Source organism: Opisthorchis viverrini (assembly GCF_000715545.1).
Source record: "Opisthorchis viverrini unplaced genomic scaffold opera_v5_88, whole genome shotgun sequence".
NCBI classification, from domain to species: Eukaryota; Metazoa; Platyhelminthes; class Trematoda; order Opisthorchiida; family Opisthorchiidae; genus Opisthorchis; species Opisthorchis viverrini.
Window position 1 is genome coordinate 387732 of NW_008751745.1, and position 15064 is coordinate 402795.

The 15064-nt window shown below is 45.5% G+C and overlaps 1 protein-coding gene across 1 annotated transcript in view; it reads right to left on the minus strand.

Annotated features, from left to right (window-relative positions):
• The window catches only part of T265_04991 (hypothetical protein), a gene marked incomplete at both ends in the record, with an annotated part of 9472 nt that extends 8782 nt beyond the window's left edge, over nucleotides 1-690 (minus strand). Inside the window, one exon of the mRNA XM_009169881.1 lies at nucleotides 678-690. Within this exon, the coding sequence (XP_009168145.1) occupies nucleotides 678-690 (13 nt within the window). The remainder of the gene's footprint in view (nucleotides 1-677) is intronic.
• Nucleotides 691-15064: the final 14374 nt, after the last annotated feature.

Here is a 15064-nt window from a genome sequence, read left to right on the forward strand (position 1 = left end):
CACTCATTCTTCTCAGTATACGCAATACTGTTAAAGAAGACTTGGGCTGCACAGCCGCTGAACTCGTCTTCGGCACTACCTTACGTCTTCCAGGTGAAATGATGGTCGACTGCAACAACTGGTGAAACGGACCCTAATTCCTACGCTTCCCGGCTTCGCCAACACATGTGTGATATCCGTCCTTCACCTACTCACAAACTTGCAAGCCTACCCAGGTACATCACGACCTTGCTACATGTGACTGTTTTTGTGCTCGTCGATGCGGTCAGAAAGCCCTTACAACCGCCATACGAAGGGCCTTTCAGAGTCATTTCTCGGAAAGACAAAACTTTTGTCATTGATCGTAACGGTCGCACACTCACTGTTTGCATCAATCGACTAAAAGTTGCTTAGATGCACACACGACCAACCTCTGATGATGAGATACTACGACCCCCTCACACATCCACATTGATCGTAACGGTCGCAAAGACACTGTTTGCATCAATCGACTAAAAGTTGCTTAGATGCACACACGACCAACCTCTGATGATGAGATACTACGACCCCCTCCGTTACACATCCACACAGTCACACGATCCCTTCTTCGACCAGTGCCACCACCAATACCACACACACTCCTTCACTCACAATATCTGGTCGACAGTGCAAACTTCCTGGCCGTTTCAAAGACTAACCGTCTTGACGCATTTCCTTTTCGAGCGTCTTGCTCACCCATTTGACGCTCTAGGGGGGAGTTCTGTGGCGCTTGTAAACTGCCCTTTTTCATTCTCAGTATCATTTTCTTTTTTCTCATCATTATCAGTCACATCGTTGTACAAAAGTTTGTTTTACTGAAGTGCAACCGCTACCGCCCGCTCGTTGGCTCCAACGTGACTTTGAGACTTTCGCTGAGTGACTGTTGTTATGACCGCCGGTTGGCTATGTTTGACCGCTGCTAGCACTAAACGTGAACAAACATTTCAGCTACAAACACTGGACTAATATATTCCCGCCTGTGGAATAATATTTCGACCAACGGGGATCTGGGATACCAGGAAGATAGAACTATTCTTGGTGTGGTGGTTCAACGGAATACAAAACTGCGGAATCTCCTATTTTGAACTGTGAGTGAAGATTTACTTGTATTTTTCTCTTTGTGACTTTGTATCTGGCTTACATCAGTAACCTGTTCAGTTCACTGGAGACCCCGTAGGACCGTTAACCATCACAGTCCTTGGCTTGTGTTAAGCTGTCCATAATTATGGGCATCTTCGTCACGCAAGAATGACTTGGGCGAAATCCGTTTTGAACTGGAGATATCAGGTTGCCGGAAGTAAGGTAATCTAGGATGGCTTGCTCCAGGATGCGTTTCATCACGTTGCACCAAACGATAGTGGGGCTCATGGGCCTGCAGCTGCCATGCGATCGTCCGTCACCGGTTTTTTAGATTGGCACGACAATCGCTGTCTTTGAAGGAGAGGAAAGGCAACCATCGTCGAGTGACTGAAGAAACACCAGGTATGAATGATTTGGCAGTGTGAGCGACGTTTCCTTCAGGATCCTTGGATTGACCCCGTCGGGTTCCAGCGCACAGAATGGGTTGACCTTGTGCTAGAATAAACGAATGTCCTCCACCGTGAAGACCAAGTTGGTTAGAGGCTGTTCGTAGTTACTCCTTTACAAGAATGAATGTAACGAGGACACTGGGGCTGAACCCAGACCTGCATGGTGTTCTCCGGTACAAATATTGGGCCATTCGTGGGTTCTCCGTTTCTGTCCCCCGAAGAGTACGCGGATGGCTTGTTTCTGCGACGATTTCTCGTGTATTTGGAAGGTACGTTTCTGTTTTTCCGGACAAGGTCCCAAATCGTGGCTTATTTTGTACGCTCCTTTGGCGGATTTCCGATTTCCAGCGTCTACCGAAACGCCAGCTCGTCTGCTGTGTCTCACGTAATCAATGAGTGCTTCTGCCAGTTTTGTTGGCCTGCATCCTTTAAAGCCTCCGAAAGGAGCACATGTTTTTCCCCTGACTGTCTCGATTAAATTAAAACAATTACACTGACCTTCTCTACTCAGAAGACAGAATTTGATCTCTCTATTGACAGGAGTATAACCAACTGTGAAAAGAATAACACCGCTAAGGTTGAGGTTGCCGGTCAAATATGAATTGAGAGAGTTGAACGTTCGGTTCAGCTATTCATCCTGCAAACCGAAGCTATCACCAAGCACTGCACTCAACGACTTGTATTCAAGCAACATCCGCTTCGTCCACATCCGTTATGCTTCACCAGTGTTTGTGTCATAACCTGGTCCATGATTGTGAACTATTGGGTACATCGCTGAAAGATAGTGCAGTCTGACAGAATTTTTCATGCGCGTTTTTTGAGCGGGCAGTGAGAGTGGATTGGTATTTCAACATTTCGGGATTTCTCTGCCCGGTTTAGTGGCTATCTGTGTGCGCAAAACGTCGGCGAAACCACCACAACTTTTATGCATGACCATGTTTCAAACGGTTTTACCCCCCATAAAGATTTAACTTTTCTCAGGTAACCACCAACCTATAAGTTATACTTTCGCCAACTTGTCTTTGCACATCACCGGATCACTGACATATATGCATATGTACATATACGGTAGACTACAACTCTTTCCCAAATTTGCCTTTAGATTTGCCTGTACCGGTATGCGCTCAAGGACGGCGGGTAATACAACCTGTTGTTGGCGCTCGATCGCAGACATCCCTCTTAGCGTCTTCTAGAAAGCGCAATCCCGGCTAGAATGACAGTAGGTTTATTTCTCAACTTTTAGGCAGCATACCGATTCAGGCATGACCATTCCATTACAACTTGGGGGTAATGTGCAACAACACAACGGGGAAGTGGGCAAAGCCAATGATGCAGGCTTTTCACAAGGTTTTTCATAAGCAATCGCGGATTTCGAAAATAAGGAGCCAGAATAAAGTAGCCAGAGGTACGATTAGTTCAAAGATGAATCCGGTTAATTTCTGACTTAAAACTGGAACACCGCTGCTGGCGCTAATAGCCGCTCACAGCATCTTGTTTCAACGAGCGAAATTTTAAGGTCACCGACTACCGCCAATTTCCACATAGTTGCTCTAACGCAACGGAACCTAAACTGTATCCCCGAGAATGTCCCAGAAAACACTTTTGATTCCAGTTTCGGTGTTCCAGTAGAAGTGTTTCTGTACCATTGTCGTTCTACCTTCCTATCTGTGCGTCGTACCTGCTGTGTCCCTGTGTTCCACTGTTTCCGCGTTAACCCTGTGTATCTTTTGGATTCCAACCTACTGCGTCGACTTACGCGCGCTACGCTGCCGCTCGACGAGATAAAAAACACGACATGCGATCCACGCACAATCCAGCATTCCGGTTGATCGGTTGTGCAAAAGCCAGGAAGCGCGCGCAATAAACGTCATTTGCGCACAAAGCAAGAAAAAAAGAGTTAACTGGCTAAAACGCATAAACCAAGGAAAGATGGGCTTTCAATACATGGGAGAAAGTAGTCGAAAACGATTAAAAGAATTTATTTCAGGAGACTTCTGCTTCTCCAAGTAAAATTAATACGATGTAACATTTCCAAATTAATGCGTAAATTTAGCATCAAAAAACACACGAACTTTAAAATGCTCTCCAGCGATCTACTTTTCTTCGAGCAATCTGCTTCTGTCTACCCACACCACTTCATATAATAAAAGTTTGACAGGAACTCGGCGTCTCTGTTTTCGAAACTCTTGATTCAAAATTGACTGCATATCCAACACTTTTCGAACCCATACGTTAGGTTGCCTTCATCTTAGTTAATCATTTTTCATCCTGTACGTTTCGCCAGTGAAACGTTAGTGTTTTCAAAGGGACGAGCTAAAGGAAAAATTTAAAAAGAAGTCGGACGGCGTCTCCTGGAGTCGAATCCTAAAAGTATCGGTGCCTGATCCCGAACTTACTCCACTAGGTCAATGAGTCAGGGCAGCCAGTGACGGAAACATCCGCTAAGCGGCTAAGCCGTCAGCTAAGCATTTATTTGTACAGGTATGGATTACGTGACTCGGTCCATCTAGCAGGTTGTTTGAGTTTGAATGAATCGGCTTGCGCATGAATCAGCTTTCATTAAACACGAAATCATCCTTTGGCATATTTTAGCGTCGCGTGGTGTTCTTTACAAGTAAGATAATATACACTTAAAGTCCACCGCGACCCCCACCTAGAAAAATAGCGGAATGAAATCTGTCAGATTTCTACTCCTCAGACGTATCAAAAGGGGTGAGTTCGTTCAACAAACTTTGGCACGATAACCTTCTGGGGGCTTCATTCCATTCAGCATAATAGGGGAGCAATTTGGTGTATCATGCAGTAGTGACATGGGTTTCACTTCTATGGATGATCCTTATTCCGAGATAGGCACCAGTCAAGAGATGCAGAAGCGTTACGAGATACTTGCATGTACACTGGCAGCACAACGAAGTACTATTCAGTGAAAATAATCATGTTACTTAGCTGGAATACGTCATAAAGCCAAACTACATCGACAGGAGCTGAGGCCAACCATTGCCGGTCATCATGGTAACTACACGCGCTGTCGCACACAGCAGCTAATTGTCACACTTGCTAGGCCCGTGTTAATGTGTGAGGCCTCAGCAATGGATGGTAGCCCAACCCAATGAAAGACGACGGCCCATCATACCCGCAGCCAAAAAATCTACCATTTGTCTTCGTCAGTTATAGTAAAAGGGAGGCCAATGCTTATACGGGACGGTGGATACGGCCGTCGGCCATGCATGACAGCCTAATCTGATGATCAATATCGGTCAACTATACCCATAACTGTATGCATTGTCGCTCCTCTCAGCTACTTGTCGCACATTCCGCGTCCGGGACCATGTGCGACGCTGATTATAGGGCATCAACTACACATGAGAGACTAATCTAGCAACCAACGACAGTCCATTGTAATAACCATCAAAGTTATCGCTGCGCAGTGCGCGCTCCATGAGATCGTAGAACCGCCATCGATGAAATGTTTTTAATTGTTGAAGGAACAGTCACGCCGTTTTTTTTCGGTAGAACACTTTTGCTCGACGGATCTGAAATAAACTATGGGTATTCAGTTCATATCTTTGATAAGTTTGGTCAGACATTTGAGTGTCATGAAGGCAAACCTAACTCTTCTAAACTGGCCCCGTTGTCGGTCATGAAGGATCAATGTGTGCACCGCAGCTGCACCAGCGACGTTGACGCTGAATTAATGCGCACACAAGACAGTCATAGTGTCAAGAAGCATAGACTTGATTCTCAGAATTCAAGGACGTTATGAGTCTTCAGACTAGTGTCCATGGATGAAGCGTTAGCAAAGATCTAGTAAATGGAAGGCTACTTGATATCCAATCTTTTCCTTTGAAACATCCTGAAAGGCACACGACACCAAAGACAGCCAACCTCTCCGTAATCTCTTTTATGTGATTCTGCCGAAGTATTTGTTTTCCGCCTCATGATTCGAGTTATTTTAAAAGAACACAGGGAACACCACTCACCTCACCAAATATCGGTTCTCATCACTTCGTTACTAATTTGTTGAGGCCATCCGAAACCGGCAAAACTTCCAAGCCATCAATTGTCGAAAACGTGAATATGCCTCATATCATCTGCCCGCAGAGGTCATGTTTCGCCAAAGTATAACAATACGACTCTTATTCTGGACTGATAAACGCGAAGCTTTAGACCTAGTGCAATGCCTCTTAGGTGCCATGAGTAGCAGATAAGCAAACTTAATTTTGAACTCTCACATTCCTGCATTGGCTTCATCAGACACGCTTCCATCAGAGTGGATAAAACTGCAGTGATGTACAAAATTCTCCACGAATCCGAATGATCCCGCTTAAATTTCTATTACTCGACATCAGTGCATGATATAACCAAAGAAGCTTCATGCGCTTGATACAGTCATCAATGAGAGTCCCTTTTGCACACCAGAAAACTCACTTTTTGGCTGCTTTGTCGCGGATTCTCCGACACCAACGCAGACAAACACTGATTATCTGACATCTGAGGACATCTTGTTTTTGCTGCTCGAGCATGGATACGTAGCACCTATTTTCCGCGCGGTGCGTAATGTCAGAAATCCATCCACATCATTAGTCAATGGGCTGCCGTTCACTGTAGCCTCTCATTGGTAAACTGTCTTGCTTTACGGCCTCAGAAATCTCGAGTACACGGTAATCTCACCAAACGGAATACTTGCCAGCCAATCACTGGTTTTGCACTGGATAATTATGAATTCAGTTACACCGCAACCATGATTTTGGATGTCATCTAGTCAGGAACATCACAGCTTCATTAACAACTATAAAACTATGACTTCATTGATGCACCACTCAGCTGGTGCACGTCCCTCACATTCGATTATGGCCGCACCCGTCTGCATCGATCGCATGCTGCCATTCTCCGCTATTCCACGTTAATGTGGTTGTCGCTTTTGAAATCTGGCTGTCACCTCACTATAGTATATACAGATCTGAACCACTCTCAGCTGCATTCTATTTTGCGTCTAAGTCTAGCTGACACCCCAGTTCTTTCCAGTGGACCGTGTTACTTTCTTCCACTGTGAGTCCCCAAACTTAATACGACAGTCTTATCTCCTCGTTTGAACCCTGTGCCGTCGGTGGACCCGAGAATATCCTCCTTTTACGTTGGTCTTAATTTAGCACAAATCTCAAGCTTATTTTCTTCGCTCTGGCAACTCAACTGGCTTACAAAAGGTCACCACGTTGTCCACGAATCCAAGTTTGACGTCGCGACGACAGTACCGCGTCTGCCGCACCTAGTCTGATGGCCAGCTTGTAGTTCACCTGATCCCTACTGTTTTCCCAACAAGCGCGCTACAAGGTCTCAAAAGACTGTCCGAACCCGATGAACATGTGGTAGGACTTTATGGTGCTGGGCAACTTATTGTATTGTCTGCTCATGCTGTCCACAAACCCACTAATTCCCAGAACAACGTTGAACATATAACCCCGCCATGCACCAGATGCATAGATGCACTGAGAACTACCACAAAATTAATGTCTGCGGCAAACTTCTTGGCCCTATGTGGTGAGGTGCTTCCTTCAAAAACAAAAAATTCTGCGTAAGTTGCGAATGGCTGCTCCGCTTTGCTTTTGTACGTACGCGCCTCACTGAATGAGAAAACAAGTGAAACAGCCAACTTCACAAACTCTTCCACCGTCCTTGAGGAGTCACCATTTTGAGCTCTGGCAGCCATTAAAAATGTGAATTCAGCGTCCAAAGAGGAATTTGAGTAGGGTTAAAGAAATTTAAGCTAGACTTTGACTCTCTGGGTTGCACTTTGAGGTGTCAAAAATACCATCCAGTGCATAATTTCACGTAAAATTTCCTTTTGTTTAAACGTTAGTTTGAGAGTAATCCGGGGTGTGCTTCTAAGGATTGGCATTGCTGGCCAGGATCGAACATGGGAGGCTGAGTAAATGAACAATGTCATGAAAATGGGGTTGAAAAGCCAGAGGAAGTTTAAGTAAAGGGAAATGGTCTAAATTAAAACTAAGTTCACCAATGTCTCAGTTTGAGAAAAATCAGGCGTAAAGAATAATTCTGATGAAGGAATAATCCTAACCCACACTGCCGAAATAATACTGTAATTTGAATGATTGAAATTGTGGAAGGGGCAAACTGCAATCCCGAAACGTTAGATCTGAAGAAAGGTTCAGTTAGTTAGAACGAACTCTTCCCAGGGCTGGTTAGAACAGGTGGACGTACATAAAAGTTGCATGATCGGGAGGGGAGTGTAAATTCTTTTAGCAGCTAATTAATGGCAGAAGATGGAGTGGATAGAGGAAGAGTAAGACCGCTCTAGAGACAGTGATTTGATAGCCGTACCCAGTCTAATGGTACACCCGCAACCATTTCTATCCTACCATTGGCCTCTATCTCCCACCTACTCGAGGCTGTAGTTGCAGGTACAAACAGATTCCTAACCCATCCCCAACCGCTTCTGGAACGTGTTGTTCTAACCCCCTAAAACCTCCTTTCAAATTTAACAGACATGGTCTTCCGCTGCTATTTCATTTTGTCCCGACCACAAGTTTAGGGATTTAATATACGGTGTTCGTTCGGCCTTGTGCAGTAGCACTATAACCTCATCGATAACATACTTTACACCTGACTCTACCATAATGGTGACACTAGTCAGCCTACTTAGTTTCACGGTGAACCATATTTCAGAGACAAAACTTACCATTTTAATCCACTTCAGATTTTTCCGTCCCCGTCTCCAATTGTGCTTTCTGTAACCGTGGCCATCCACTCAAAAGCCCAGGGTCGCCCATGGCCAGCAACGATTTTTCAGCTTCGGTTGAAGTCAACTGGCTTCACCATTGAAATCGAAGTACGTTATGCTACATTGTTCTACTTTTTGGTTACCGCAACTACGGTGACTTTTAACGTAATAAGCGCGCCTCGTCGGTTGTCCCTTCTTGCTCACTATGTTCTTTGCCCGTTGCGTTTATGTTGCAACGACTCGAATATATCCCGATTGGCACATTCCTTACAAGTAGGGAAGTATGCCTTATATTATTAATAACGCTGTGAATTGAGGATGCAATAAATTTCCCAGGACATATGTACCAATCAAAAAGGTACCACTTGGTACCTTCGACTGTCCCCGATATAGATGAATAGGCCTGTATTGGCAAGGCAACTTAGACCTCTAGCCACATGTTCCTTGTATGCATCGGCAATGTTCGTTGAGCTCGCTGCTACGATCGACGACGTCATCGTCCTGGAATGCTTTGCCGGTTATACTTGAGAACTCTGCCGCAGTTTATCACCAAACTTTACGTACGGCCGTAGGTCATTTACATCTGCGAGCCCTAAGCCCCAAGGTGTAATTCCCAGTTAGTACGCGTCCGCGCTTGAAAGCAGAACTAGTGCGGAACCTGTGCAGAATTTCTGCGCGGGGCTTTTAGGCCAAGGAATATCGAGACTTTTAAGAGGCATCAAACGTCACAACAACAAACGTCCACATTACTCCAAAAGGCATTTGCCATTTTACAGATGATCCGACGCACCTTCTCCCGTATTACTCGCATGGACTTCCAAATACTCTATGGGGCCTACGCCAGACCGCTCCTGGAGTACACCAACCGAACTGTCTACTCAGGACGTACGAAAGACGTCACCCTCATTGAGCGTGTCCAGCGGGCCTCCACGAGAGTGGTTGCCGGCCTCAAATCCGTGAACTGCGAAACGCGTCTCGCGATGCTTGATCTCTTTCCCCTGGAGTACCGTCGCCTCCAAGGGGACCTAATTCTTACTTACGCCCTGTTTGAACAAAGCTTGGCAAACAGGTTTTTTACCGATGACCCTGTAAGCACCCATTTACCTAGCGCAGTAGTTGTGTTGCAAGAACTCAAAAAACTTTTTCCGTCCCCTTCGAAGGAACGACGGACCGCATTGAAAACTCACGTTGGTAGTGCATGGGAAACGCCGGTGGCATGTACGTCTACATAAGCTTCAAAGCCGGTTTGCTCAGGCGGGACCGTGAGATTAATATCGGGGTGACACATATGGACAGTGAAACATAAAGAACATAAAGAGCAGTGCTACACTCTTTTTTCACTTGTGCCTTTCAGGCGAACGACAGCCACTGACCGTCAAGAACAAAACCGACCCGGGAAACTCGGGCGTATCAATCCGTGAATCCGCGAAAATCCTGCATTTCCTAGTACCTACAGAATGTAATCTGTTGGCCGATTCGGGTGATTTTAGTTGAGGGTGCAACACAATTAATTGCAAGGAGTGATGCGCTCCGCTTGTCATCACGTTCAGCTGACGAAGTGAGGTTGGTCGTCCGGTGATATGCTTTATGCCTTTTCTGTTTACGTTTACCGAAAGTTCAACAATCCTCCCCGATTCAAGTAATCGTCATTAAGAATAAAATTCGACAATATTGCGCGTAAAGACGTTCCAAGAACAACGGTATTTAGCAGAGTACGCTGGACGGTTGAAGCAACCGCCTGCGTTTGTAGCCCGGCAGATCAATGCGTCAACGTAACGCTTGGTAGAAATTCTGAGGGTGAAATTCATAATTAGTCGGACGATAATTTCCTTATATGCCGCAGTTGATCGTTCCATGGGATAAACTAGGCAATCAGAACTTTTGCACCAGACAGCCATGAAACACTGCTTAATATAGAGACCATTTCAGTTACTGCGGACAGGGCGAATTTTTCTGCCGCAAGATAATCCAGTGCAATTCATTGAAGGAATCAGTCCGTATATCCGATTTAATTCAAATTGCCTTTCAACAGTATACTTATTTTAGGCCCTTCACAACCACGTAGAAATATCTTAAAGACTGATCGTCAGATGGCGCGAAGGCGACACCTACATTTACCTAGCGCAGTAGTTGTGTTGCAAGAACTCAAAAAACTTTTTCCGTCCCCTTCGAAGGAACGACGGACCGCATTGAAAACTCACGTTGGTAGTGCATGGGAAACGCCGGTGGCATGTACGTCTACATAAGCTTCAAAGCCGGTTTGCTCAGGCGGGACCGTGAGATTAATATCGTGGTGACACATATCGACAGTGAAATGAACGTTGATGGTATTCGGGGCAACAGCAGCTTGCGCACCCACCTTTGCCCCATATTCTCTCACATAATCTCCCCTCTCGTCGGTCAGCCTTTTGCGATTGGCTTGTGGTATGGTAAGAACAAGGCAAATGATGATCAACAGTTGATGCTCGACCCAGCCACTGACTTGACGGACGTCGTGATGGACGGTGCCTCTGGAGTTTACTGTATTCACACCGTCCGTCTTGCATGTATTGTTTATGACTGTCCTGCTAGGGCAGTTCTGAGGCAAGTGAAGTGGCACACAGGATATACGTATGTGATTATTCCACTCATAAGGCTTAATTATACTTGTGTTGCTGTTTTGTTATTCATTCAAAGCTCCCTTATGTATGTGGACATTCTCTTCAGGAATCTCGTATATGGAGCATGTTGTAAGCCATGCATGCTGTGTCGATTTTCGATGACAACTCTGTTGGGATGGCGCATAAATCGTGGATCGTACCACATGATTCGGCCATTTGACCATAGTGCACAACCAGCATTTTACACGTCAACTTACTGAGGACAAACTACCAAAGTGTCCACAGAAGTCGTGAATGTACGAAGTGTTCCGCCGTTGCATAAAGTTCATGCTCAGTTTAAAAATTCTTTAGAAAAATTTGCGGACGCATTCAGTACCCAGCAAGGAGCCCTTGACTTAGGGCGAAATTCCTCTGCAGAGTAGTATCGTGAAGGACTCGTACGAGCATTTCAACGCAAACAACAGGTTCACAGATCGGATTACAGTGGTTGCAGCAAAAAAGAGGCAGCTGTTGCCTGATACCACAAACGGATGGGATCATGGTCCCAGTGGTGAAACAACTATTTTCGCAAAATTAATCATAGGACAACCAGTTCCTTAAAAACTATAATATCCTCCAGCACTTACTAGTTTCTCAATCCTCTAAGTCGTTATCTATAGGATTACCGATATACAACGACCAAGGACGTACGTTCTCAGATGCATAGCGTTCAGTTAATCGCCGAATCATCCTATGGGAAGAAATAGATGTCTATAACGAGCCAAGCTCGCGCCGGTCGACTCTGGTGAAGTTCGGACTGAGGGCGAAGTTTTCGGTGCTAAGTACGGCTTTTCCGGACCCAAGTGAAAATCTCCTGCAGAAGTGTCTGCACTGGTGCTAACTGGGTAAGCTCTCCAAAGCACGTAAGATTCACACAACAACTGAACGCCTACCAATCTGATAATCTGGAACAGCAATTCTCGAGGTCTCAGAACACGGCGTTCGTCCAGTCAAGCAGGATATACAAAGCAAAAATTAGTTAAAGGGACGCTTCCGCATATTTCGACTTCAAAAGCGCAGTGTGAAACCCTGCTAAACCAATAAAGTTATTCAGTTGCAGAATTACCCGAAGATTTTGCCTGTTGTGGGCGATCAACTCTTTTCTGTAATTCACGAAATCTTGTTCCACTGAACAGTACTCCAGTCGTTTTCCCAGTCAAAGCTGGCTGATGACCACGAAGATTCCCTCATTTAAGCACCCACGCAGATGAGTTGTGGAGAAATTCATTGAACTTAGTTATTCCCCACCGTGCAGTGGTAACTTTGAAAACCTCGTAGTTTTTGGGGATCATATCTTGTTTTGCGAATACCAGCCGTCGCGACTTTGAGATCTCGATAGACGAGCTGATTCGGAACAAAGAACTGGAGGCATTGCTTTGTGTTTACCGCGGCACTGCCCATCCCGATTTTCCTCTCTGATACCAACTCTGCGGCTTTTTGTTATGAACTGTGGATTCCAGTCCTGCCCGATTCTCTCCTTGGTGTGGTCTACCGATTTCCCTCAAATCCTTCGGAATACGATCATTTCTCCATACGAACACTAGCAATTTTCATCCAGCTACCACTTCACTCATCTTCTGATGGTGGGTGACAACGTTCCAAAGTCCTTCTGAATGGAGCTCTAGTGCGTCGGATGTGGCGGACTTTTTGTAACGGCGCTAACCGAACGCCTTTAATAGAGCGCTTAGGCGCTACATGCCGTCGCACCCACCAGATTTCACGCAGACAAATTACAAGTCCTTCTGGATTTGGTCATCATGAATGAAAAACGCCTCCTTTATCAGGTGATAATTAACACTCCTGGGCATAGCGAACAATATATAATTTGACTTTTGATGGCATCTGCTATTGGGCCAGAAACACCGAAACTCAAACCTGGATTCGAAACTAATTCAGGGTAGAATTCTCAGCAATGAGCATCTTTCTTGGACAAGTTCAACTGTCACCGAGCATTGCCCAGAATGATCTAAAGGCTGACGCCATATTTGTCCTAAAATGCCCGCACGCAGTCGGATGAGCTGCAAGTTACCTTGAAGGATTTGGCATCTTCTAGAAAACAGATCCAAGCTATTTATCGAAAATTGACTGCAGGCGACGCAGAAGGCGGACAGGCATCTCGTAAAATGAGGAACCGCTGCAATTCACAAATTCGCAGATGGAAGATACGAAAATAAGTCACCATAGTATACCTTGCCAAGAAAAACAGCAGTGTGCTTTTCAGCTACATGAGATATAGCCGCAGAAACAAGTCATCCGCGCTCTCCTTGAGGGGCTGGAACGGAGAACCCACGAATGACCCATTAGTGGTGTATGATGTCACAGAGGAAACGATGCGGATATACATTCCGCTCCAGCGACCTCCTCACATTCTATCTTGTCACGCCGAGAATACGCACGGCCTCCAACCGACATGATCTTCAAAGAAGGGTACATTCGTCAACTCTTACAAAAGATCAATCCGTTATGAGCGTCAGGGCCAGACGAGGACAGTCTAAGGTTCCTGATGGAAACGTCGTTCAAGTTAACAAAATATTTCGACCCAGTGTTTCGTCAGCCGTCTGGTTAATGTAAACTTTCACTTGTTTGAAAGGAAGATATTGTCACGTCAATTTACAAAACTGGTGACTAAGTGTTGCCCGGCAACCACAGGCCTATTCAACTAATTAGAGTTCCGGGGAATATGATGGAACGCATTCTGGAGCAATCCATCCTAGATCACCTTACTCCCAGCAACCCGATATCTCCAGTTCAACACGGTTTTCGCCCAAACCATTCTTGCTTGACGAATATACCCATAACTGAGAATGAAAAAGGGCAGTTTACAAGTGCTACAGGACGAAGGACCCATATCCGATGCCATATTTTTCAACTTCTCGAAAGAATTTCACCCACACCTCCCGCTGCTCCACACACTCGAGTCCTACGGGATTCAAGGGAAAATCTTTCACTGGATCAAGGCGTTCCTACCAGACAGATCATTCCGAGTGAAGGTGGGTTCTACCCACTCTTCTCCGGCGCCGGTCTCCATTGAAGTTCCCCAAGGCTCCGTTCTGAGACCACTGCTGTTTCTGGTCTACGCCAATGACCTTCCAGATGTTCTTGCAAATCCATGTCTGCATTTTGCGGATGACTTGAAGTCCTGGAGTTCCAATGCCATTGCCCTCCAAATGGATGTGGACGCTGCAAAGCAGTGGTCTTGGACTGGCACCTTCATCTGAATGACGAAAAGTGTGTCCTTATGTCATTTGGAGGAGACCCAGCAAATGCCTTTGCCATGCACGATGAGAAGGGACTAGAAAACATAATGAGGATGGACGCCAAATAAGAGTTGCGTATTCGGGTCTCCTCAAACTTGCCCTCCTCATTGCACCATCAGAAATCAGCCCAAAATGCACTCGCCATTTTACGGATGATTCGGCGCACCTTCTCCCGTATTACACGAATGGTCTTCCAAATACCTATATGGCTCGCGTAAGGCCGCTTCTTGAATACGCCGACTAGGTTGTCTAATCAGAACGCATGAAGGACATCACCCTCATTGAGCGTGTCAGGCTAGCCGCTACAAAAACTCTTCCCGGCCTCAAGTCCGTGGACTACGAAACGCGTCTTGCGGTGCTTGGCCTGTTGTAGCGGACTAGGACCTTATCAGCGTGTTCGGATAAATTGAGAAGCAAAGTAACCAATACAAAAATCACAAAATCACAATAAGGAAAGATTGAGCAGTCAAATGGGGACTCACGAACCTGTAGATCCCATAGTCCACTACACCGATCCAAATGCAGTAACTGGCTGTGAAAGGAATTATTCACTTGTCGGAATTTCCCACAGATGGTTCCGCGTGGGTGATATATTCCACGGTAGGAAAATTATTCACGGCTAATAAATGTCACAGGGATTTATTGTCACGTTCAACAGTTGACACAAACACAGCGATCTGGTCCCACTGGTTCAGCAATCAACAAACAGTTCAACGGAGCGTAAATACACTCGTTCAGCAAGAAGTCAGCAGGTCGCACCGGAAAATTGTGTATTCGTAACATTAAAACAAACGTCATGATACAATGTGAACGACAGTTACAAAGTGTGGTTTAAGTTCAGGAAGAATGGTAAATGTGGCAACGGATTACAGACAGTACACT